Source organism: Camelus dromedarius, chromosome 18 (assembly GCF_036321535.1).
Source record: "Camelus dromedarius isolate mCamDro1 chromosome 18, mCamDro1.pat, whole genome shotgun sequence".
Classification (NCBI taxonomy): domain Eukaryota; kingdom Metazoa; phylum Chordata; class Mammalia; order Artiodactyla; family Camelidae; genus Camelus; species Camelus dromedarius.
In genome coordinates this window covers 9,374,259-9,399,630 of record NC_087453.1, presented here as the reverse complement: position 1 = coordinate 9,399,630, position 25,372 = coordinate 9,374,259, and the positions used below count along the sequence as shown (strand labels likewise).

Below are 25,372 nucleotides of genomic sequence, written 5' to 3'. Positions count from 1 at the left end.
CTGAACACTAATCAACCAGAGTCAGACGACTAAAATTGCTGTTGTCGATTAACATCGTTAATGTAGTAAAATTGTTATTATAGACATCATTATCAATCTACAAACCCAGGTTGTTTCTTCAGGGCAAGGTGAGCTAACCGACCCCTGGTTGGAGAATCATAAACCAGAGAAATCTTGACTCTTAAACTACAATTAAGAAAGGTCACGGGAATGTCACAAGATGATGGTTAGTCCCAGACACTTTGTTCTTCCCCTTTTAAAAAAAGCCCCTCAGGGGAGGGTGTAGCTCAAGCAGTAGACTGCATGCTTAGCATGCACAAGGTCCTGGGTTCATTCCCCAGTACCGCCATTAAAAAGAAATAAACCTAATAACCTCCCCTAGCCAATAAAAAAAAGCCCCTCACTCAAAGACCAAGTGGGAGTGGATCTGAGGCTTGTCTCCCACTCCCTTGCTTGGCGCCCTGAAATAAAACCTTACTTTGCTGCAAACACCTGCTGTCAGAGTTTGGCTTTCTCTGCTGTGGGCACATGAGCCCTTGCTGTTACAGTAACATGATTTCATGCAATTATTAGGTTGGGCAGGAAGCCCCCAGAAAGACCCAGAAAATCCAAGGCATATGTGCTGCTGTATAGGTTAGAGCTTCTCAGACTTTATTGCGGGGATCTTGTTTAAAATGAAGATTTTGCAGTGGGGCTCAAGATTCTGCATTCCTAGTGATAAAGTTAATTCATATATCAGGACCCACAAAATGGAGGCTGCCACAGTGGCCCAGCCCATGTCACAAATCTAAGCTGAAGTCAGCCTGCACTTACGAGAAACACCTGTCAAGGAAACATACACCGATCACCGATCGCACCGATCACACCGAACACAGGTCACAATCCTCCAACTCAGCTTTCGCTAGCTTACCTTACCCCGGGAAACAGGACCTCCTAGCCAATCATGCCTCCTCTAATGCTCTGTAAAACTCGCTCTTGCCCCAGATCCCTCAAACAGTGTCCCAACTGTGAGGCACTGTACTTCCCTACACCATAGCTTGTTTGCCCTTGAATAAAAACATCAAACTTGTTACTAAATTGTTTTAGTTTAGTCATTTGAGACGCACAAGCTTTCAGGAGCAACCGACGCGGCTGGTTCTAGGACCACACTTTAACACAGGGTATGGCATTCCTCTGGACACGAATAGGAGAGAAGCCAATTATACATGACTTAAATAAAAAGGAAAGAAGTTTCCAGGGAGGCAGTTTAGGGTTGGTTGATTGAGCAGTTCAACAAGTTCTTTAAGGACCTCAGGCTCTTTCCCGCTTTCCCCTCCCCTGCCCTGTGGTTGGCATTTAGTCCTCAGGCTTGTCGCGTCAAGGTCATGAGATGGTTCCAGGGGACACCCAGACACTACTGTTGAGTGTTTCAAAGAGGAACACATCCCTTCCCGCATGTTTCCCACTGTCAGTGGGGAAGTCTGTCCCAGAGGCCCCCGCCCCTCTGATATGCGATATGCATGCTCCAGGGGTACCCTTTAAAAGGCTTTACCAGAATGCTGCCTCAGAAGCTCCCAGCCATCTTCTCCTCACGTCTGGGTGGCCAGAGTGCATGCCCTGCTCAAACCTAAACCAATCATTGGCAAGGGGATAGGAGGAATGTGATTGGCTTAGACCTCTAGTTCTTAAAGCAGGTACTCAGACCAGCAGGATCAGCATCACCTGGAAAACTTGTTCCACGTGCAAATTCTTGGGCTCCACCCTAGACTTCCTGAATTAGAAAGTCTAGGGGTGAGGCCCAGCAATGGTGTCACAAGGCCTCTGGGTGATTCTGCTGCAAACTGGATTCAGCCCAGGCGACACATTTGAGTCATCTGGGCAACTCTTAAAACTACCACTAGATAGAGATCAGAATGGTGGTTACCTATGGAGGTGAGCTGGGATATAGACCTTGAAAGAGTGTGATCAACCTGTCCTGGTTTGCCCAAGACTTTCTTGGTTTTAGTACTGAAAGTCCCAGGTCCCGGGAAGAAACTCTCAGTCAGTCTTGGGCAAATCAGGATAGTGTGTCATTTTACTTTGAAAAGGCAGAGGGAACTTTATAGGGTGCTGGAAATGTTCTATGCTATAATCTGGGTGTTGGTGACATGGGTGTATGTGTGTGTAAAAATACCGAGCTGTCCATTTAAAGTTAGTGTACCATACTAAATGTAAGAAACACTGATGTCTAGATAGTGTCCCAGATCAACTGAATCAAAATCTCAGCTGAGAATCCCAGGTAGTAGGATGAAAACCCTCTCCAGATGCTTCTAATAATGTTCAGCTAGGTTTGAGAACGAATGTGTTCACATCACCAGAGATCTTATTAAAATGAAGATTCTGGTTCAATAAGTCTGGGGTGGTGCCTGAGGTTTTGCATTTCCAACTGGCACCCGAGCGATTCCAGCTCTGGAACCTGTTCTGAGCAGTGGGGGCCAAGCCAAATCCAGATTTATCTTCTGGGTCTGGGGACAGGGAGAGTGGCACGCCCCCCAAAACATCTTGGTGCTGTTATCCAGGAAGGAAGAAAGCTGGGGGAGAGCTGGGCCAGCTATGGGGTACCAAATCTAGAAGCACACACCTGGGCAACCTCACCAATGCAGAAGCTCAGACAGCTGTTTCCAACCCCATGACATGCCAAGAGGTCACGTTCACCTGAGTCCTGGGCTTAGCCAAGCCAAGACCAAGGCCCTCAGCCTGGGTTCAACTCGATTTCCTAAAGTCACCCAGGAAACTGCCCCTCTGGAGAAGCCAAGTGTGGCGTCCAGAGGTGCCCTGTCCCTCTGCCCCATGGATGCCATGGAGGCTTGATACAGGGCTGCCAGCTGATTTAATTACCCAGATGGGAAGTTGGCCAGGCGAGCCCAAACCTTGAGCAGAGATTAATGACTCCATTATCTTCCTGGGCAATCATCCCATGTGGGCCCCAGCCCGGAATGTAGATATAGGTGTAAATAAAGTCCCTGTTCTGAGGGAGCACATTTTTCAATGTCTCCAGATGGGAATTTGGCCCAGAAACCCTTGGCTTAATTCCAGGAGGTGTCTTTGTTTAGCAGAACAACCTGGGGCATGTGATACAGGCCTCCTGAGCGCTAGGCTGAGGCTTGGGGCAAAAAATGTATTGCTGTTTTTCTTAAACTCATAAGTAACACATGCTTGTTGTAAAACATTTAAAGCTGGATACATGTAAGGTAACACGTGGTAGTTTTTGCCCCCCGCTTCCCACTCCCTGAAGATAGTGATTATTAACTGTCTGGTGTGTATTCATCCAAACATACATCTTTTTTTTTTTTTTTGGTCCTTTGTTCTTTTCCTTCGATTCAATTTTTTCCCCCAACTTTATTGAGGTATAATTGAAATACACAATATGGCATGTATTTAAAGTGTATAATTTGAGTAGTTTTGATATATGTCAAACCCTTGAAAACTTCATCACAATTAAGATAATGAACATATTCATTGCCTCCCAAATCCATCATCCATCCTCGTGCCCCTTGGCAACCCTCTGTCCCTTCCCCCCCACTACCACCACTAACCTACTTCTGTCACTATAAATTAGTTTGCATTTTCCAGAATTTATGTAAATGAACTCATAAGTATGTATTCATTTTTAGGTGATGGGAGCTGGCTTCTTTTACTCAGCATGATGATTTTGAGGTGTCAGAGGGTCAAGAATTTGTTCCTTTTCTACTGCTAAGAAACATCCCATTGTATGGGTTTTTTAAGATTTGTTTATTCATTCATCTGTTGATGAACTTTTTAGATTGTTCCCAGTTTTTGATGATTACAAATAAAGCTGCTCTGAATATTTAAGTACAAGTCTTTGTGTGGACAAATGCTTTTGTTTCTCTTGGGTAAAATCCTAGGAGTGGAATGTCTGGGTTGTATCCTCTGGTAGGTACATGCTTACCTTTTCTTGAAAAACTACCCAACTGTTTTCTAGAGTGGTTTTCCACACTTTGCATTCGTCTTGGCATAGGAGAGTTTCATGTGCTCTCCATTCACACCAGCACTTGTTTTATAACCAGTCTTTGTGATGTTCTACCTTCTAACGGATGCGTAGTGGTATCTCATTGTGATTGTAACTTGCACTCCCCTAACGATGTTACTGAGCATCTTCTTATGTGTAACTACTGGCTGTTCAGGTCTACTCTTTTGTGAAGTGTCTGGGAGCAGGGGGAGGGGGTGGAAGGGGTTTAGAGCTGCTAACACTGAGGTCCTGGTGAGATACCTAAGCACAAATACCAAGCAGGCAGTTAGACACTGGAGTCTAGACTTCAGAGGAAAGGTTCCGGTTGGGGATGTAAAGTCGGGACTTGTCAGCTTATTGGTGTTTAGAGTCATGAGAACAGATGAGATCACTAAGGGAGACAATGTAGACAGAGAAGAGGCCAAGTCTGAGATTTGGGGCACTCGATTAATTTGAAGCTGGAAGATGAGGAAAAACCATTTAAAGAGACTAAGAAGGGGTGGCTGGTGAGGCAAGGGAAGGAAGAGGAGACAGTGTTCACCGGCAGCAGCATTGCCGTGGCTGGCCTCTGAAGATGGCCCGTCAAGAACCACACACTCTGCTGTTCACGCGCTTGTGTGGCCCCCTCCCGCGTGCACCCTGGGCTGGCCCCGTGAAGCCAGCAGGAAGTAGCAGAAGTGATGTGCCTGACTTCTGAGGCTCGGTGGAAAGAAGACGTGTGGCCTCCACTTTGACTTTCAGAACAACACTCCCTTGGATAAATCAGTTGCCATCGAAGGAGCTGGACGACCTTGAGACTGCCATGATGGGAGGAAACCCAAGCTAGCCACGTGGGGCGAAAAAGAAGGCCCTCTAGTCCTTCCTTGCTCATCCCAGCCATATCGGGCAAGGCAGCAGACAGGTGAGTGAGAAAGCTGTTTGGGATGTCCAGCCCAACCGAGCCTTGAGATGACTTCAGTGGCAGCTGCTTTCTGACTGCAACTGCATGAGAGACCCCATGCGAACCACCCAATCAACTGACAGGACTGTGAAAGATAATGATAGGTTGTTATTGTAAGTCTCAGAGGTCTGGGGCGGTTCGTTCTGCAGCAGTCAACAACCGGGACAGACGTGAGCAGTGAAGGGAGACTGACCACCCCCACCCAGAGCCCAGTGCCCTGCACCCAGAGCCATGTGAGAGGGGTGTGCTCCATCCACCTCAGCTGGACAGTTCTCTGCATTCTGATGGGTCCCTGCTAAGAGGAGAATAAGCTTCTCTTTGTGTCCACAGATGTGGCATCTGCCAAGAGCCCCACACTCCCCAGGGCCCTTACAAAAGGATAGCAAGGGAGATTTTCTGGGAACTAGGTCACCAGCTACTTGGATGCTTCAAACCTGGCAGGACAGAGAGAAACCAGATAAAGGAGGCTGGAAACTACAAGAAGCTGCTGGTCCTTGTCATAAGGGACCTCTCAGGGACATTCCATGGTCAGGAATGGTTGCCTTCCCTGACTGGACCCTTCCATCAGTAGAGACCACCTCTCTCTGCCTCTGTCTCTCTTTCTTCTTTCTTTCCTTTTTCTTGGTAGTTAAAATACTTGTAAATCAATATTATATGTATGTGTGTGTTTCTAGTATATGTTACATACATATAATGTATATTTGATTATGTATGTAATTAAAAGCCACCATCCCATCCCACCCTTCCCACCTCCTATTCAGTTCTCTAAAGGCAATCACTTAACTTCGTTTTCACATGTATTTGAACAGATATTACCAGGCACGGCGAATAGATGTATTCAGGCACAACATAAACATTTCAAAAGTTACCTCTCTCCAAAGCAATCACTCTTACCAATTTATTACATCTCTTTCCAGAGATATGCTATGCATAGGTCAGCATATAATATAAATATCCTTCAAAACAAAACAGAAATGGTAACATGCTACAAAAACTGCTATGCACCTTGCTTTTTCCTCCTAAAATGTATCTCAAAGATCTTCCATATCAGAGCATAAACAACTACTTTGTTATTTCAGGAGACTGCACCATATCCCATTGTAGGGTTAGATAATAATTGATTTAACCAGCCCCTATGAGGGACCTTGAGGTTGATGCCAGCTTTTTCATGTTACAGTGAGGCAGCAAAGAACCTTGTACTCTCATTTTCCTGCACATGCGTGCCTTTACCTGTTAGGATTCCTGAGTCCAAAGGTACGTACTTTTGTAAGTTTGATAGATATTGACAAACTGTCTCCCAAAGAGATTGTACTGATGTACTTGTCCACCGACTTCATAGTCAAGTGTCCCTTTCTCCATGTTCTCCCCAATTCCATTCAAATAAAAATCAATCGGTAATTGGTAAGAAATGGTATCTCTGTTCCTTTGCCTTTAAAACGTCTTATTAGAAGGCTGAGTATCTTCATATGCTCAGGTGGCATGGTAACCATATCTGGCCTTCATAGCTATTTCTTCTAATGGTTATTGCCATAGAGCTAAATAATGTCCTTTTGTGAACATTTGTTACTAGCTTTATATTTTTATTAGCTTTAGATATTACCTATTGATTTTGGCTCCAATACACGAGGATTTACCTCATTTACAGTATTCTCTGTCTTTCATGGCCTCTGTCTTTCTGACCTTTCTTCCTTCTCTTTTTATTTATGAAAAAAATATTGCTGGCTTTCCATGTATGAAGTGATATGTTTTCTTTCTAAACAGACTTCATTTTTTAGAGTAAAACTGAACAGAAAGTACAGAGTTCTTATAAACTCCCTGCCCCCTACATGCTCAGCCCCTCACCCATCAACATCCCCCACCAGAGTTGCTCATTTGTTGCAAAGGGTTGAACCTACATCCACACACTATTATCACCCAAAGTCCATAGTTTATGTTACTGGTTCACTCTTGATGTTGTAAGTCCTATGGGTTTGGACAAATGTGTAATGATGCATATCCACCATTACAGTATCATACAGAGTGTTTTCACTGTCCTAAAAATCGTCTGTGCTCCACAAATTCATCCCTCCTCCCCCATACCCTTGGCAACAACTGATCTTTCTGTCTCCTGGTTTTGCCTTTTCCAGAACATCATATAGTTGGAATCATGCCGTATGTAGCCTTTTCAGATTGGCTTCTTTCACTTAGTAATATGCATTTAAGATTCTTCCATGTTTTTTCATGGCTTGATAGTTCTTTTTAGCAATGATTCATATTCCATTGTCTGGATGTACCACAGTTTATCCATTCACTCACTGAGGGACATCTTGGTTGCTTCCAAGTTTTGGCAATTATGGATAAAGCTGTTATAAACATCCATGTGCAGGTTTTTGTATGGACATAAGTTTTCAGCTCATTTGGGTGATTACCAAGGAGCACGATTGCAGGCTTGTATCGTAAGAGTGTATTTAGTTTTGTAAGAAACTGCCAAAACTATCTTCCAAAGTGTCTGTACCATTTTGCATTCCCATCAGCAACGTGTGAGAGTTTCTGTTGCTCCACCTCCTCAGCGGCATTTGGTTGTCAGTGTTCCAGGTTTTGGCCACTCTAATAGGTGTGTGGTGGTATCTCATTGCTTTTATTTGCATTTCCCTAATGACACGATGTGGAGCATCATTTCATATGATCCTTGCCATCTGTATTTTTTCTTTGGTGTAGTGTCTGTTTAGGTCTTTGGCTCATTTTTTAATGGAATTGTTTGTTCTCTTGTTGAATTTTAAGAGTTCTTTGTAGTCCATTATCAGATACGTCTTTTGGAAATATTTTCTCCCAGTCAGTGGCTTGACTTCTTTCCCTTTTGAGTGATCAAGATTTGTAACAAATAAATCATTTTAAATTAAAAAAAAATGCATCAGTTTAAAGAGGAATATTCAGGAAATGGTTGTCAAAGTGGTAAGAATATATAGCAAAAAATAAAGGTGTATCTAAGGGACTCAGTTTCGGGCAATTCTGATGATACACCAAGAGCCTGGTACAGAGCCTGGCTCCCAAGCGCCTTACCTGGCAATTCCTATGCTTATTATTACTATTTTAATAATATTGGCAGCTATTGTTGGCATTATTGCTATTATAATTACGGCCGTTACTGTTTTTATGGCTACAACAATACACTGTTGTTAGCTATTACAATGTATCGTTTTGATGAACCTCTGTATCGCTTTCATCTCCCTGGAGCCTTGGGGCAATGGGGACCCCTGCAAAGCTGCTGCGGTTATTATTACCATTATCTTGCAATTTCACCGCCACAAGCGGTGCAAAGTTTGGATAGGACGAATGGGGGGTGGATAACAGTTTCGCGACACGTAGGAGGTGGGTCTGGGGATCGGTCGGGCAGGAGCCTCCCCGCCAACACGGGGCGGGCCGCGCAGGGTCTGTGCCCGGCGGCCTCCGGTCCCCAGCCCGACTCCCGCTATGGCCCCGCGCGGCGCGGCGCGGATCCTGCCCCTGGCTCTCTTCCTGACTGCGGTGGCCGCGGTGTCCTGGGCGCGGGGACCGCCGGGCGCGCTCTGGCCTCGGCAGGGCTGCGCCGCGCTGGGCCGCTGCTGCCCCGGCCGTGACCCGACCTGCGCGCCCCGCGGGCCGCGGCTCTGCTTCTGCGACCAGGCGTGCGGAGCGCTGCGGGACTGCTGCCCCGACTACGCGCGGGCCTGCCCAGGTGCGCCCCCGTGAGCGTGTGGCGTTGGCGGGGCTCCCCTCACCGAGGGGAGCGGGGTACCGGGGTGCGACGGAGTAAAGAAGAAAAGAAGTTGCCTTTGGAGGGGGGTCCTAGACCTGGAGAGGCGCACGGGCAAGGGGGACGCGGGCGCGCAGGACACCAGGGGAGGCGCGGGTTGCGAAGGTGCCGGCGGAGAAAGATGAGAGGGCGGTGGATCCGGCCGCGCGAATCCTGGCAGCGGTAGGGGCAGAATGGAGAGAGGATGTACGGAGAGGAGAGGGTTGTTTGGGAAGTCAGTGTGCAAGGACTGCGCGCAGGACTTGGGGGCCAGAGTGAGGATGCAGGGCTTGCGGAAGAGGAGAGCAAGCCAGGCACGTGAGTGAAGCACCCAACAGAAATAGGCATATGTGGGCGCTGAGCAGCGCGAGAGAGGAGGGGGCACACGCGCTAAGGAGGACGCACGCGGCATGAAGGGGTAACAGGGAGGAGGGGTTTCATTGGCTGGGGTAGGGTGCCAGATTTAGCAAATAAAAATGCAAGATCCTGGTTAAACTTGAATTTCAGATAAATAACCTATACCTAGTAAGTATACTTATGTCCTTAATATTGCATTAGTCATAGTTATATTAAAAATTTGCTTTTTCTGAAAAGCAAGTCTAACTAGGCGTCCTTTATTTATCTAGCAGCCCTGGCTGGGGGAAGGGCGTGGGGCATGGAGGGGTTCGAGGGGAAAGTGGGAGCTTCCCAAATTGCAGCAAATGAAACTTCCCCAGATTAAACTTGTGGAAGATCTGTCTTGGGAACACTTTTGTACTCATCAGAGAACACGTGCAAGCCATGGGGTCATTCAGAGTGGGGATGAGGTTCTTGGTTAAGCTGCAGCCACAAGGGATCCCCAGCGACAGTGCAGGAGTGGGGGTCCCAGAGGGGAACAGTCAGAGGGATCAGTGATAACTTTCCCACAGTCTGATCCACACCTACAGAATCACACAATGTTATCGGCTCCCAAGCGTTTTTTGTTTTTTCCCTTTGCATAAAGAGCTTGGGCTGGTGGGTCCAGCAGCCTCAAAGCTTTGCCCACCTCTTTGATTTGCTCCTTTGGGAAGGCGTCAAAAAGGCAGTTGGTCTAGGATCTGACCCCTTGTCTGGGCCTGGCGGAGCTGAGGTCTTTTGAATAGACCTGGGAAAAATTCACTTTTCCACCTCCTAGGGGAGCATAGCAGAAGGGGACATGGGGACCAGTTAGGAGGCAAAAGACAGAGAGGAGTATGTGTTTTTTCATGAGTGATTTAGGTAATAAAGTTGATCGACTTCAGGAATTGATTGTGGTAAAGAGAGATGATGAGGATGACCTAAAAAAAAAGGGTGAGGGAGTTGAGTATAGCTCAGTGGTAGAGTGCAAGCTTAGCATGCACAAGGTCCTGAGTTCAATCCCCAGTACCTCCATTAAAAAAATTAAAAAAGAAAAAAAAAAAAGAACCACTAACTTTCATTGAGTACTTATCAAGTGCCAGGGAGGTACTGTTCTAGGTGCTTTAAATAGTCTCCTTTAAGCCCATAACAACCCTATGGAATAGATAGTGTAATCATGCCCAGTTTACAGATGAGGCACAGAGACACAGAGGTGCCCAGCTATTGAGCAGCAGATCTGTGATTTGAACCCCAGCAGTCTGGCTCCAGATCACAATATCATATGGTTGCTTGAGGGTGGGAGGGACTAAAGCATATTGTAGGAGGGACACTTGAATCTACAGATGAAAACAGGAGCCCTTGAGGTTGCCCACATTCAGTTCAATTACAGTGCTGGCTACCTGCTAGGTGCCCAGCTCAGCTCAGATTGGACTCTGGTCCCCCTCAAGCTTATAGTCTATTTTTGGGAGACAGGGTGGATGTGAAAGAATAAACAATCTCAGTCAGAGCGAGATGAGGCTTGGAAATGGTTGGTGAGGAGGGAGTGGAGGCGGGTTGGGGGTGTGTGTGTGGAGCTGGAGCAGCTAGGAAAGCCTTAAAGGATGGACACCATTACTTCACATTTTCCAAGTTCCTTATTGAATGTTTTCAAGTATTCTATGCTCCTTAATTCTCACTTCAACCCTGTAAGGATCAGAGCCCCCATTTACACTCTTATATAGTCATTGTACTAGTCAGTACTCTTAGGGTTGTGGCACAGCTCATATTACTTAAGCTAAGAAGGGAATTTGATCCAGGGACTCCAAGGATGTCATTAGGACTCTGTCTCTTTCCACCTTTCTGCTCTGCTTGTATTAGCTTCAGTCTCAGGCATGTTGTCACCAAGTGTTGACAAAGGTAGTACCCAAAAGCTCCAAACTGGTGTCCCGAGTGGAATAAGAGATCCTTTCCTAGTTGTTCCAGCAAGAATCCTAGGGGTCGTTCTCGTAGGCCCGGTTTGGGTTACATGCTCATCCATGATCCAGTAAATCACTGAGTCTAGGGAGAAGGAATATATCAGTTGGCCATGTCTGGGTCACAAACCGTATTCCAGGAATAAGAAGGTGAGTTCAGTTCTATCCAAACTATGTGGCCTAAGAGTGGGGAGGGTTGGTTCCTCAAAAGAAAACCTAGGTGGTGTTACAAGAAGATGGGGGTAAGGTGGCTGGGAGGGCAGAAATGACAGCTGCCCACTTCTGAGCTCTGGGGGACCCTGCATTTCAGAGATCTCAAAAGTAAAAGTGTGCGGAGACATAACAGGAGGAGGAGGCAGGTGGTGACTGTGGATGAATTGCAGGAACACTCAGATTTTTAGCTACTGGCCCTGGAGGTCTCTGTGATGCACTGTCACAAAAGACCTTTTGTGAAACCACCTCAATAAGAGACAGGAACCACTAAAAGATTTCAGGTGACAGGCCAGAACTGCTTTCCAGAGGAATCCTTCTGGTAGACAGGAGGATGGATGGTCAGGGCGCCGGACAGTGAGGTTCAGAGAAGAAGGTGGAGTTTGATTGTCTAGAAAGGCATTTCCTGATGAGTCTGGGCCTGTTGGAGTAGGGGGCAGAGGAATCCAAGGGGACTGTGGGAAATTCAGTCTGGCTCCAACTGGCTCAGCCGGCAAGATGTTATCTGGGTCTCCAGAGCTGGAAGAGCAACCTGAAAACCTCCCTCCAACCCCCCTCTTTTTCAGCTACACTGATAAACTAGAATTTCTTTTTGTCAGAAAAAGGTCGGATGGCCTTTGTTTTGAGAAACACCGCCATCTGGTGGTGCCTCTTTGCAATGACAACCTGTGTTTTTTTTTTTTTTTCTTCTTTGTTGTCGCTAAGGCACAGATTAGCTCATTCAGGATTCACTGACTGTTTAACTTACTGGGTGCCTATGTGTCAGGCCCTGTGCTTGGCCCTGGAATTCATCAGGGAACAAGGCCGCTGCCTCCACGGAGCTGACATTCTAGTTGAGGAGGCTGACAAGGCGTGAATAATCAATCTCATGGATGTATGGAGGTTGCGACTCTAGCTTTAGGTGAGGTGTGATGACAATTCCCTGGGGGTGTCTGCTGCGCATGCTGCTTGGTGACTTCACAGATGCCAGCAACGTGGAAAGTATCTATATAGGGTGGCATCCTTCCAATTTTCTGCCAAATCTCTCACCTGCCTGGCAGAGGATCATGGTGGGGCTTTGGTGCTTCCTCTTGGTCCAGAGGTCCGGCCAGTGCCTGAATCTGGTCTGCAGTCTCCCTTCCAGGTTGTCCAGCCACTCTACGAACACTGCCAGTGACACAAAACTCACTTTTTCTAGTAGACTTTTCTATTGTAGATTCTCGCTTGAATGACTGCAGTAGCTGTTTTGCTGGTTTCCCTGCTTCTGCCCTAACCCTGACCCAGCAGCTAGAGACATCCTGTTAAAACCTGAAATGTGATCATGTGACTCCTCTGCTCAGAACTTGACAATGGCTTTTCTTCATGCTTAGACTAAAATCCAGCTTCCTTACAATAGTCATCAAGGCCCTGTATGCTATCACTGTACCTTTCTCTTGCTGACGTCACCTCCTGCCACTTTGCTTCCTGCTTTTTATGCTCTGGCCACACTGGCCTCCTCACTGTCCCGCAGCATCTAACTCTGACCCTCCCTCAGGGGTTTTGCACTGCCTGTTCCCTCTGCCTGGAACACTTTCCCCTCAGATACTGACACAGCTCCCTCCCTCTCCTCCACAGATGTCCTTTGTCATGGAGGTCTTCCTTGACCCCTTTATCTAAGACAGTGTCTTATCACCTCCTACTGCCACTCTTATTCTGCTTTGTTTATTCTCAGAGCATAGATCCCTAGGTGTCATTACATCATATATTATATTGTTGATTGTCTGTTTCCCCCACTGAATGTCAGCTCCTCCAGGGCCGGGACTTTTTCTGCTTCACCGTGTTCCTGGCACCCGGGCAGGTGCCTAGCACATAATTGGCCCTAAGTAGTTTTTGAATAAACGCATAGTGCTCTCTGTTGTATTGCACACTTACGATCTGCTCAATGCTTCACATTTGTCATTGCACCAATCCTATGAGACTGTAGTTGGAATCCAGACTTGTCTGACTCCGTCTTGGCTTAACTCATATATTCTGCCCCCTTAAGATGCACTTCTTCTGTGAGATAGTTTTGACAATAGTGCAAATACATATACATATATATACATGCATTGGGGTTCTGGCGAGCAACAGATGGTACGCCCGGAAGAGTTGAATGGGACAGAAATTGACAAGGCCTTCGCTTGCAGCGGTGGGGGCAGGGGTACAGGAGGGAACGGTGTTATAGGAGGCTGGTGAGGGCAGGATCCATGGCTGAGGGTCCCCCCATGTGAGAGAGGCAGGTGGGGTGGGGGGCAGTAAACACCTGGGCTGCACTCTCCTCCCTGCCAGTGCCTCCCACTGGCTGAACTCGACTGGCAGCCAGGGAGCCAGGGAGTCTCTGTGATACACAGGCTTCCCCAGGGGGCACAGGGCACAGAGAAGGATGCTAAGGTTGCTGTGAGGATTACGTGAAGTCTGGTACGTGGCTTGCCTGGTCCAGCAGCAGTGAAATATTGATGTCCTTATTAGGTGGATGTTGAAAGCAACAGATGACTGTTAGGCTGTCTTCCTTTATCTCCTCCCTCCCTCCTGCTGTGCATTTCAACTCTGTCAAGAGTTGAGTTTCATGCAAGGAGTATGTGACTTCCCGAGGTGCCAGGAGCAACACTATCTGTTTTTACAACACATTCACTTCCTTCCCTCAATTCAAGGAGGGACACTTTTTTTCTCCACAATTTCAAGTTGTTGAACTAGGACATGTCTCATAGCTGGTGAATGTTTTTCGTGAGGACAGACCTGGTCTTTCTTCACCACGGTATCTCCTGCACCTAGGACAGTGCCTGACTCACAGGAGAGGCTCAGTAAATATTTGTGGAATGAGAGAACTAATTCTGACAGTAGTGATGCTGTATGTGCATGCATGCATGTGTGTATCTCTGTGTCTGTGTGTGTGTGTGTGTGCACATGTGTGTGACTGTCAAGGCTTGCTGGCCAGAGCATCCATCAAGAGAAAGTCCGAAGATGCTGTATTTTGGCCAGTCAGCCTCCCCTGTCTGGTTTGGTCCAGTCCTGGACTGGAACTGTGGACTTGGATGAAGAAGCTGAAGGTCTCAAAGGTCACATCATCAGAAAATACCTACTCACTGGGCCCCTGACTGTGGTAGGTACAGGGAGCATCTCAGGGACTTGGACCCCCAGCAACCTCCTTCTCTTATTATGAAATATTTCAGACACACCCCAATATAGAGAGAATAATAAAACAAACCCTCATGGAAAGCCAAGATATAAGCCTTGGTGAATATCACTTCTGCATTCCTTCCCTTTCTCCTCAGAGGTAACTGCTATACTGAATTTGTTATTTATAATTTCTGCAGATATATATATATATATATGTATATATATTCAACATATATAATCAATTCTCATGACTGTTGGTAGTTATATTCTATAAAATGCCCACAAACACTGAATTGATGAATACAGAACCATTGCTCCTGGGGGAAATATGTACAAACATGTCTCACAAAGATTATAATCTTAAATTCTGAAAACAGTTCCGTCTGGTAGATCCTATTTTATTTTACAAAAGAGAGAAACGAGATTCAGAGGTGCTAAGTGACCAGCCCAAGGCTGCCCCACTAACAGGTGCCAGAGTTCACACCCCATCCGCCTGGTCCCAGAGCCGCAGCTCCTCGACCCATCCCACGCTGCCGCCTGCGGCCTCCTTCCAAGAAGGCAGGTCGGCGCCTTGTTTGACCTCAGCTGAGGCTGTGCACTCAAAAACTTTGCTGTTCTGTGTGTATCTGTGCATAACTGCGGAAGCACCTCCAATATTGATTTTGGGGTTACAAAAAATTTTTAGCAAATAGATGAATTTGCAAATACTAAATTTGCAAATAGTGAAGACTGACATATGTATATACGTATATATGTACTTAGGTGCATATACAATATCATATATTTGTGATATAGTATATATATGTAATATGTATGAATATTACCTGTATGAGTTCTTAAACACTGTTTTGCAGGTTTTAAAACTGCATAGTGTCACACCAGAAATAGCTTCTGCAGGAGGCTTCTTTCCATCCACGATGTCACTAGTGTAGCTCTTTGCTTGTGCCAGGAGCAAATGCTTTATATGTCACACCTGGGTGACCCTCAAGGCCACCCTATCATGTGAATCCTGTTCTTATACCTATTTGACAAAAGAGGAAACTGAGGCACAGGGAGGTGAAATCAGTTGCCTTTAAGCATTTAGGAAAGGTTTGTTGGAGGGAATGAGTGATGGAAACCACTGGAATGATCCCCAACAGGGTGATGGGTAAATAAAACAGGGAATTCTAAGTTCAGGTAGCTGTATAAACAGTTGCCATAGAGAAGCTTTTAAGGAAGGCATGGATTCACGTTTGCAAGAGTCTAGTGCTCGGTGTGGTGTTTTGTGGGGTTGGGCTTGTGGAGAAGGTGGAGTAGACTTGGCTGCTGGCCAGCTTCCACAGACGTTGCCCTTGGAGGTGCTGCCTTCTCTTCTAGCGGTCCCCTGCGTTGTGGCAGAATGGAGTGGCTGGAGTCGCTGTGTCAAGCCCTGCCAGGTCTCCTATCGTGTCCGCCAGAGGCATGTGCTGCAGGAGCCAAAGAACGGGGGCGCCCCCTGTCCCCCACTGGAAGAGCGGGCTGGCTGCGTGGAGTACTGGAGCCACCAGGGAGTGGAGTGCCAACAGTCCTTGTGTGAGTTGGGGTGGCTCTGGGGGTGGCTGTCAGTAGGAACAGCCTGGCTGGGCTGCAAGGCCCTCCATCGTTTCCTGTGTGGGGTTTGAGTTTATGGTGGAGCTTTGTCTTTCTTTGCTCTGATCCCCCTCCTCACCTTGTGAATGAGCTCTCACTTCCTCTGGGCATCTCAATGTCTTCTTTGTACTCATCTCCCAGTGTGCATTAGGGCTTTGTTTAAATGAAGATGATAGGAAACCTAACTTAAACTGATCTGAGCAAAAATATGTAGCTCATGTAACCAAAATTCCAGGTTTTGCGTTCAGGCTTGGCTGGATCCAGGAGTTTAAGCAATGTTGCCAGAAATCTCTCTCCTTTTCTCAGCTCTGTTTTCCTCTGAGTTGGGCTCATTCTCAGACAGGCTTTCCTCCTGCAATGATCTTTGATAACTCCAGGCTGGAAGAAAATGCCTCTTTTCCCTTCGTTTCAACAAATGTCCTAGGATGAAGTCCTTTTGGCTTGTCTCGGGTCAGACGTCCACTGCCGAACCAATCAGCACAGCCGGAGAGATGCAGTGCTCTGGCCGGTCCTGGGGCACATGCTCCCTTTGAAGCTGGAGGGGTGGCCCAGCCTTGTCTGAATGAGACTAAGCGAGGAGGGCTCTCCAAAGGAAAACTTGGGAGAATGGATGCAGGATAGGCCAAACAACAGATTTTGGCTATATTGCATGTCCTGACAAAGGATTTTTATGTCACTGTAAAAAATAGGTGATGCCCATTTTATAGCTGAAGAAATTGACAAAGAAAGTGAAGGGGTAGGAGGGTAGGCAGCAGGGCCAAATTGCCCCCTTCCAATCCGTCCCCATGCTACAGCCTGACAGGGAGGGAGGTCATTCTACAGCTCAGATCTTACCATGGTGTCACCCTCCTGCTTTAAATTTTCCAGTATCTACCCACTGCTTTCAATGTGTTCTGGCTTTGGCCTCCTGTGACCTCATCTCCTTGCTTCTTCTGCCTACGTTTTAAAGGACCATTCCGACTGCTGTGGGGACAGCAGACTGACGGGTCAGAGGGCAGTGGGGAGGCCAGGGAAGAGGTAACTACAGTGGTGCATGCAAGAGAGGATGATGTCTGGACCAGGGTGGTGGCAACGGGGTGACGAAAGAAGGAAAGTCATTTTCTGCACCTGAAATCCTTCTCCTTCTCCCCTGCCACCCACATCTAACTTGCCTGGTTCATCATTTCCTGCATAGATGTCAGTTATCTCCAGGAAGATTTTCCTGATTGCCCCTACTATCTGCAATGCACTTTGCAACATTACTTGACTCTGTGAGGCCAGTGTTATTATACCAATTTTACAGAAGGGGAAACCAAGGCTCAGGGAGGCACAAAACTTACCCAAGATACATGGCTCATTGCATATCATTTTGTTTCACTCTGACAATAATTGTATGATATAAGTTCTGGTGTTACACCCATTTTTCTGATTAGGAGACTGAGGCTCCGAGAGGATCAAGATCACTCAGCTATAAGAGGAAGAGCTAGAACCAGAACCTGAGCTTTTCTGGGGCTCTGCTCACTGCTCTAGGCTACACCAAAAGCAGAACTGGTTGTTGGAAGAGAAGAGAGAAGGGAGGTTGTGAATTAAGTGTGTTTGGCAAAGACCAAGCCCAGTCTTTATGGCAGCAGCAGGGAGAGGGGCCTGGGATGCCCTGGTGTGACCCTTCTCTAGGTCACAAGCATTAATTAGTTCAATACCATTTCTTGGATTCAGCTCCATCACTCAGGAAACGGGGAAGGGTTGGACTTCCTTTGGCATTTTTTTCTCCTAAGGAATCACCAGCCTTTTATGGACTCTCAGTTCTTTTGTGTTCTCCTCTGTCTGCTCTAGGAAGGAAGAGACTTGGAAGTTAGCCCAACAAGATAATTTTCTTAATTCATTTATCCATCCATACCTCTGGAACCCCTTTCCTCTATCCTTACATCTTCCCACCCATTCAGTCATCTATCTTCCTGTTTCTTTTATTCCATCATCCATCCACCTGTCATCTCTCCATCCATCCTTTCCATCCATCATCTCTTCTCTCAATCATCTGTCTTTCCTTTTTTTCAACCTCCCATCTTTCCATTTATTTACCATCACCCATCCATTCTTCCTTTCTTACATTTCAGCCACCCACCCATCCATTCATCAGTTATTAACTCATTTATTTTTTTCACTCACTATTCATCCATTTGAAGAACTTTTTATTGAGACCCACTATACAACCACTGTGCTAGGCCCTAACTCTCAGAGATAGATACGATCCTGCCTCCAGCATTGCATAAACGGTCCTTGTGGGGACCATCTGCCCAGTTACAAGATCTCCCAGCCTCCTTGGGGCTGCCATACAAGTGACTCGGACACTGGGAGTACCTAATCCTGCTTCCTGTGGTGTCACAGTCTGTGGGGGTTGCTAGGATACCTAACTCTGTTTTCTCCTTGGCCCACAGTCCCTGCTCTGATAACCACAGGCAACTATGGCAAAGAGAGGGAAAAGCGAGGTGCCCCCAAGGATCAGGAGACAGTAGGGTAAGTGGAAGCAAATGAACTCAGAGTCAAACTCAAATCTGTGAACATTTTTCCTTGGATGAAACTTTGATTGTGTCTCTCTTACTTTGATAGCTTCTCCCCGTCTCCTTTCCTGTTACATTGTAAGCTCATGAACTTTGAATCCTTTAATAGTTGGTCTCTACTCAGCTTCACTCACTCACTCATTCACTCAATGTTTGTTTATATGACAGGTACTGTGTTAGGCCTTGGGGCTACAGCAAGAAACAAAAAAGGACAGAAATACTTGTCCTCATGGAGTGGACGGTCTAGTCAGAGGAGGCAGACAATAAACAGATAGCATGTCAGATGGTGCTAAATGCTATGGAGAAAAGTAAAGCAGGGAAGGGGTGGGTGCGTCAGGGACATCCTTATTGAGAAGGTGATATTTGAACTAAGATATCAAGGAGGTTATCTGGGTGAAGAGCCTGATTGGAAGAGGGATTAGCAAGTGCAAAGGCCCTGAGGCAGGGAGGTCATGCCTGGTGTGTTCAGGATCAGCAAGCAGTTCAGGCTGGAATTCAGGGAGACTGAGAGAGTAGGAAATATATACTGAGGAAGGGGGTCAGATCACACAGGGTCTATAGGCTGTGGTGGAAAGTTGGGTACTTTCTTTGTATGAGATGGGAGTCATGGGAGGGCTTTGAGCAGAGGAGTGACATGCTGTGACTTAGGTTTTCACAGGATCTCTGGATGTTATTCGGAGAATCGATTGCAGAGAGGCAAGGAAGGAATCAGGGAGACCAATGGGGAGGCTACTGTCATAGTCCTCATGAGAAATGAAGGCGGTTTGGACCAGGGGGGTAGACCTGCACCTTTGAGGGGTGGGTTTCAGAGACTGGAGTCAGATGGCTGATGATGCCAAGCTTGCAGGACAGTGCCTGGCACCTGGTGGATAGTCAAACATGAGTTGAAAGCATAAGATGAGCTAAGGCAGTAGTAACGGAGGTGGAGAGGAGAGGATTCCTTTCACTGCAAGTGACGGAAATTCAGCTCAAACTGGCTCAAGTGAAAAGAATTGTTGGTCTATACAACTGAGAGGAAGAGTTTGAAATAGCATTACTTCAAGTATGACTGGAGCCACAGGGTCAAATAATATTATGAGAACTCCCTCTCCCTTTCTCCTCTCCCTCTCCCCCTTGCCCCATATATTGGCTTCATTCTCTGGCAGCCTCTTTCCATGCATCACCAGCAGCTCCCAGTCTTCCCAGCTTAGCAACACCAGCTAAAGGAGTCCTTCCAGTCTCATTGTGTCATTTCTAGAGGAGACTCTGGTCCTGCTTGGATCCCAGGCCATCAGGCCCAGAGGATGGAACCCCCTTGATTGGTCAACTTCAGTCATCCGCCCACTCTAGGGGCCAGAGTGGGGAGCCAGGACCAGGCACCTGGACTGATTGCTCCCGCAAGACCACGTAGGGTGAGGACAAGGGTTCTCCTAATAAAGCACCCAAAGAAAGCGTGTTGGGAAGACAAAAGTTCCAGTTATCACAGGCTTCTGGTGAGGAACAGATTCCTGAGGAGTTCTGGGGGCTGCTGACAGGAAGGGGCTCCCCGCTGGCCCAAAGGGCTGTTGCTGAAAGAAAACATCCACTCCTTGAGCCGCTCAGAGGCTGCAGCCACCAGGGGGCAGCAGCCTCACACAGTCACCCCAGGGTCCTGGACAAGCTGCATCTCCTACTGCTCCTTGTAGAAAAAGTAGGGTAGAAGTAAAATTTTGGCAAATTGAGTCTTAATTCAGATACCCCAGAATGAGGAGCTTCCCTTTTAAGTAATTCTTGCGGTGAATTTTTTTGTAAAGTAGAATCTTTTGTAAAATGCAGCAGAGTGCTTATTGAGGCTTTTTTGGGACTAGGAGGTTCTGTTTTAGGGACTACCACTTATTAGCTGTGTGACTCTAGGCAAGTTATCTTTCTGGTCCTCAGTTTTCTAATCTGTAAACTGGGGCCAGCATCTACCTTGCAGCGTTTCCCTATTCCACTGGACCAAATGATTCATTCACCAAATTTTTTACTGAGCCATGTACTAGTTTGGGAGTTGGACACACAGTGAACACAATCAACAAAAATTTCTGCCTCTGTAGAGCTGACATTCTGGTGGGGGAGACAGACGAGAAGTGAACTATACAGACTTTGGGATATGGTGCTTAGAAGAAGGACCAGCCCATGGAGTCCCTCAAGAATATTAAAACAGGAGCCAAGTCTCTTGTATGCAACCTGTTGATGCAGAATAGGCTGCCCAAAAGGTTTCCATAGCAGGGAGAAATTGTACCAGCCTGGGTCTACATAGGGCTAGGAACACAGTAGGTGCTCCATAAATGCTCACAGGTGTTCGGGGTGGTGTCTTCCTATGTGGCTGCAGGTACTGTGTCCAGTTCCGGCTGGGGCCCATTCTACGGAGCTGCCAGCAGGTGAAGGCACCCCATGCCCAGTGGATGAGGTATCTGACCCAGGGCCACACGGTTTGTGTGAAGTGTGAGTGGCCTGCCCAGGATGCCAGGAGCCGGCGCTGCTACGGGGATGGCGGTGGGGCCAGAGGGTAAGAACTGGGACTCGGGCATGGGGAAGTGTGAGAGCAGAGCCTGTGGCTTCTCTGCTGCCTGAGAGATGGAGGTGCTTCGGGAACAGGATCCTGAGCAGGCACCAGGAGGGTCCTGGTCCCAGAGGAGGAGCAATTCCTGTCACTTCTAGCTGTGTGACCTTGGGTGATCAAATAACCTCTCTGAACCCTAGTTTCCTCATCTGAAAATGCAGATAATAAGAGGTCCTCCCCATGGGGTAATGATGACAGTGAAGCAAGATTGTGCAAATGGAAGACTTAGCACAGCTCCTGGCATCTAGAAAGCACTCAAGACAAGGGAGCTGGTATTATTTTTGAATCCTCATACCTTATAAGCCAAGTTTGGTTCCCCTCATTTTATAGATGGGGAAACTGAGGCTCAGAGAGTCACTGTGACTTAGTCAAGGTCACACAGCAGAAGTTGACCCAGATTTGGCTGATATCATCCCCCTAGACTCCACCCCCAGTGGCAGGTGTCTTGGAAGGTACTTAGCATTATGATAGTAGCTAACAGTTACTGAGTATTTAATATGTGCCAAGCATTATTCTAAGTTCTTTATGTTTGCTCATTCACTTCTTTATTCATTCATTCAATAAATATTTGTTGAGCACTTACTACTGAGCATGAGCCAGGCAATGTTTTGGACACTGGGAGATGCAGTGAACAAAGCAGCTGTGGTCCTGTCTCTTATGGAGACATATTCTGCTGTGAGGAGGCAGACGTTAGGCAAGTTAATCAATAATTTGTCAGACAAGAGTTAAATGTTAGGGAAAGAAAGTAGAATCAGGGGGAATTTATAGGGATTGTTATTTTTGAAGGAAGATGACCCTGAGGAGGTGACATTTGAATAGAGAGCTGAAGGAAATGAGGGAGGTAGCCATATGGGTGTTTGGGGGGAAGGGTGTTCCAGGCAGAGGGAAAAGCAAGTACAAAGGCCCTGAGGTGGGAGCATGCTGCCATTATTGAGGCCAGAGTGGAAAGAGTCAGGGGGAGCGTAGAAGGAGGTGAGGACAGTGAGGACACGTGGACACACGGTATACTGCTGAAACATTCCGAGAGCCCGAAGTGGACACTTTCAGGATCCTTACTTTCCAGATAAGGAGACCAATTCATGAAGAGGTGCCCAAGGTCACATACCTAGCAAGTGGCAGAAGTGGGCTTTGGATCTAAACAGCTCAGACTCCTGGGCCAAGCTCTAAAGACAAGTCTAGACTGTTTCCCACTGACTGTGCTTTTCCAGGGCAGGGATTACTAAACTGCAGAAATAAGAGCTCTCTCTGGGGTCTGTCCAGGGAGTTCTCCCCTTCCCAAGGATGTTAATTTCCTTCTTTCTAAAAGTGAGCAGCCCCGCTCACTGCAAACCTAGAGCAGGGAATGCCAGATGGGGTGTTAGGGACAGATGTATATGAACAAGATGCACTGGGACTGCACAGATCCAGGTTCAAGCCCCATTTCTGGCCCTTACTAGGTATGTGACTCTAGGCAAACCCTCCTTCTGACCCTGACAGTCCCCACTACTTGGATTGCAGGAAGGATCCTGAGCCCTTTGCACAGCACCTGGCTTCTTGTAGATGCTCAGTAGTGGAAGCTGCTATTGCCATGTTTAACCTATACAATGGACACAATAATATGTACTTTGTGGAAATCAGATGTAATAAATGTGATGAGCCTGGCACATAGTAGGTGCCCGATTAATGAATGGCAGACAGTATCATGATACTTTAGAGAGGCCCTCTTTGCCTGTCTTCCTCCAATCTCTTCCCTACTTACCTGTCCCAGACCTGAGATTCCACCATTAGAGATTCATTCTTTGGGCTAGATGCTCACATATTAGAGACTTAGTTTACCTATCCATCTTCAGATAAGCCTTTCTAGCCCTAAAACTCAGATTAATCTGAAGCTTCTCTTTTTGGATGCAAATACTCCAGGAACATGGCACTTTGATGAGGCTGAGATGAAGGCCACAGGAACCGCTGCCTCCACTAGGCATGGACAGGAAGTGGAAAGCAGAGCCAGGGCTGTGCCAGAGAGGGGCATCTCTCCCTGCTCCCACCCCAGCCAGGCCAGGCTCACAGAACAGGTGATGGAAGGTCTGACTAGGGCATGAGCTCACCAGGCAGGACTGGACAGAGGAGGAGGATCAAAGCCAGGATGGAGAGGAGCTGCCAGCCAGATTCTTTCCATGGGCAGCTGGTGAGGGCGGGCATGCAAAGGGTCTGGGCCCAGGGAGGGATAGCCTGCCAGATGGGGATTTTAGGAAGGTTTATTTAGTGTGAGAAGTGTCTCTGAGTTTGGGACAAGCAGAAGGAACACCTACCATAGTCATGCACCTACTGTGTGCTGGGCACCAAGAGGGTGCTTTATATATGAGCTCTCATTCAGGCCTCATAAGCCCTTTTGAGACAAGGGACATTAATTCCATTTTCAGTAGTGAGGATGGCAATAATCATGGTAACTTTAAATGCTATCCTATGTAAAGTGCCTAATAGGTGCCAGGCACTGTGCTTAGAAGCTTAGAATAATAACACAAAGAGTGCTATTATTGTTATTTTGCATTTTTAAAAGATTTGAATTATACCTATAGAGAATTGGCTAAAACATATATGAACAGTTTAATAAATGTTTGCAAAGAGGATACACCTGGGTAGTCACCACCGAGGAAAGGAAGGGAACCTTACTAGCCCCCCAGCACCTCCACATACCCTCCTACCACAGCCCCTCCCCTCCCCACAGAGGAAACCTCCATCCTGACTTTCATGGTCATTCATTGTACAGTCTTCTTTATAGCTTTACTCACCTCAGTGCAGATACCTAAACACTAGAGTTTAACTTTTTTTTCAAGCTTCACATAAATGAAATGATGCAGGAGGTACCTTTTGGAATTCGGCTTCTTTTGCTTGACGTGAAATTTGCAAGTTTCATCCGCGTGGCTGCCTCGTAGCACTGGCTCCTTCGTTCTTGTTGCTGAAATGGTTAGCTATTAGCATCATGATCATTTTTACTTTCTCTGCACACAGCATCTCATAGAACCCTTCCAGCGCTTCAGAGGGGTGGAGATTATGGATATCTGTTTTCTACTGAGGAGCCAGAGGCTCCTAGAAGCTGGCTCACGAACCCACCACCAATTCCAGGACCTGTGTTCTTAATCACTCCACTGTGTTGCTTCCTAACAGAAGGGAAAAGGGGCACAGGGAGGTTAAGCAACTTTCCTGGTGTGCCCAGCAAGGACGGGAGAGCGTCACCTCACCAGACCCTACGAGCTGAGTCTGGACTGCCCCGTGTGGCCTCTAGGGTCAGCGGTTCTGCGGTCAGCCCAGGGCCAACTTCTCCATCAGGCACAGTAGACACAGGGCCCAGTGCCCATCTACTTTCACAAAAATGCTGTAACTTCTTTCAAAATCAGAAAGCAAAAAAGAATAAGATGTGATAACAATGAAGATCTGATACTGAATCCAGCCCAGATTATATTTATCTCTACACAGCGCTGAACTCTGATTTAAAATATTTTTGCGTGGAGAAGGGGCCCCTGAGGCAAATATCCCTGGCACCTAGGAGAGTCATCGCCACTGAACCAGCCCCATGTCTTCCAGGCACCAGCTGTTGCTGTGGCAAGCGGCCGGCCACCCCCGGTGCCGAGGGACCTGGGAGAGGCTCGGGCAGCTCCGGGACTGTTCCTGCCCCGAGGTCCACAGGCTCGTCTTCATCTAGCCACAGCTGCCCCTTATCTTCCCAGGGCCCCTCTTCCCAAAGCCTCCCTGGGTGGTAGGGAAACCCCCCAGGCTTGGGAGCCCACAGAATGAGGGAGCAGGGAGATATCTGCAAATTTGAGACTGAAGGAACAAGCCTTGTCCTTATGCTGACACTGAAAATAGCTTTATATTTCCACTGGGTGCCAGCTGAGTCACAGCCCTACTGCCCTCTCCCTCTAGGTCAGGGCTTCCCAAATTTCATCTCCTAAACACACCCCTATGTTTTGCCCTGTTTTCCTTGCTTGTACCCTTTTTTTGGACTCTCCACCCCCACCTTTTTTTACTTAAATAAATTTATTTTAAAAGGAAACTTAAATATATGTGTGTAAAGAGGACATTTTTAAAAAGTCACAACTAGAGATGAAAATAAATAGTAGTAAACATTTATTAAGTACCTACAGTGTGCCAAGCAGTGTCCTAGCCCTTTACACATATTGACTCATTGGATCCTGAGTTAGGTACACTTGTTATCCCCATTTTGCATGTGAGGAAATTGAAGCACAGAGAGGTTAAGCCACTTGCCTGGGGACACACAGCTAGCGAGTGGCAGAGCAGCGATTTGAAACCCATGAGCTACACCTACTGCTAAGACTTTCTGCACTAGTGGTACATCTTCTCCATGAGGTAAGGTTTTTGGT

The 25,372-nt window shown here is 47.1% G+C and overlaps 1 protein-coding gene across 1 annotated transcript; it reads left to right on the top strand.

The window, feature by feature from the left end:
- The first annotated feature begins 15,228 nt into the window (after positions 1–15,228).
- Positions 15,229–25,044, top strand: LOC105087866 (somatomedin-B and thrombospondin type-1 domain-containing protein). Its single transcript, XM_031433637.2, has 4 exons — positions 15,229–15,860; positions 18,332–18,410; positions 20,787–20,963; positions 24,576–25,044. The coding sequence occupies exons 1-4, from the start codon at positions 15,530–15,532 to the stop codon at positions 24,691–24,693; spliced, it is 705 nt and encodes a 234-aa protein (XP_031289497.2). The 5' UTR covers positions 15,229–15,529; the 3' UTR covers positions 24,694–25,044.
- Positions 25,045–25,372: the final 328 nt, after the last annotated feature.

Excerpts from the sequence above, each read along its gene's own strand:
- LOC105087866 (XM_031433637.2), top strand. The coding sequence starts at position 15,530 with ATGGATTCACGTTTGCAAGAGTCTAGTGCTCGGTGTGGTGTTTTGTGG. Across the intron at positions 15,861-18,331 it reads GGAGTGCCAACAGTCCTTGT|TCCCTGCTCTGATAACCACA; the intron begins GTGAGTTGGGGT and ends CTTGGCCCACAG. Across the intron at positions 20,964-24,575 it reads GATGGCGGTGGGGCCAGAGG|GCACCAGCTGTTGCTGTGGC; the intron begins GTAAGAACTGGG and ends CATGTCTTCCAG.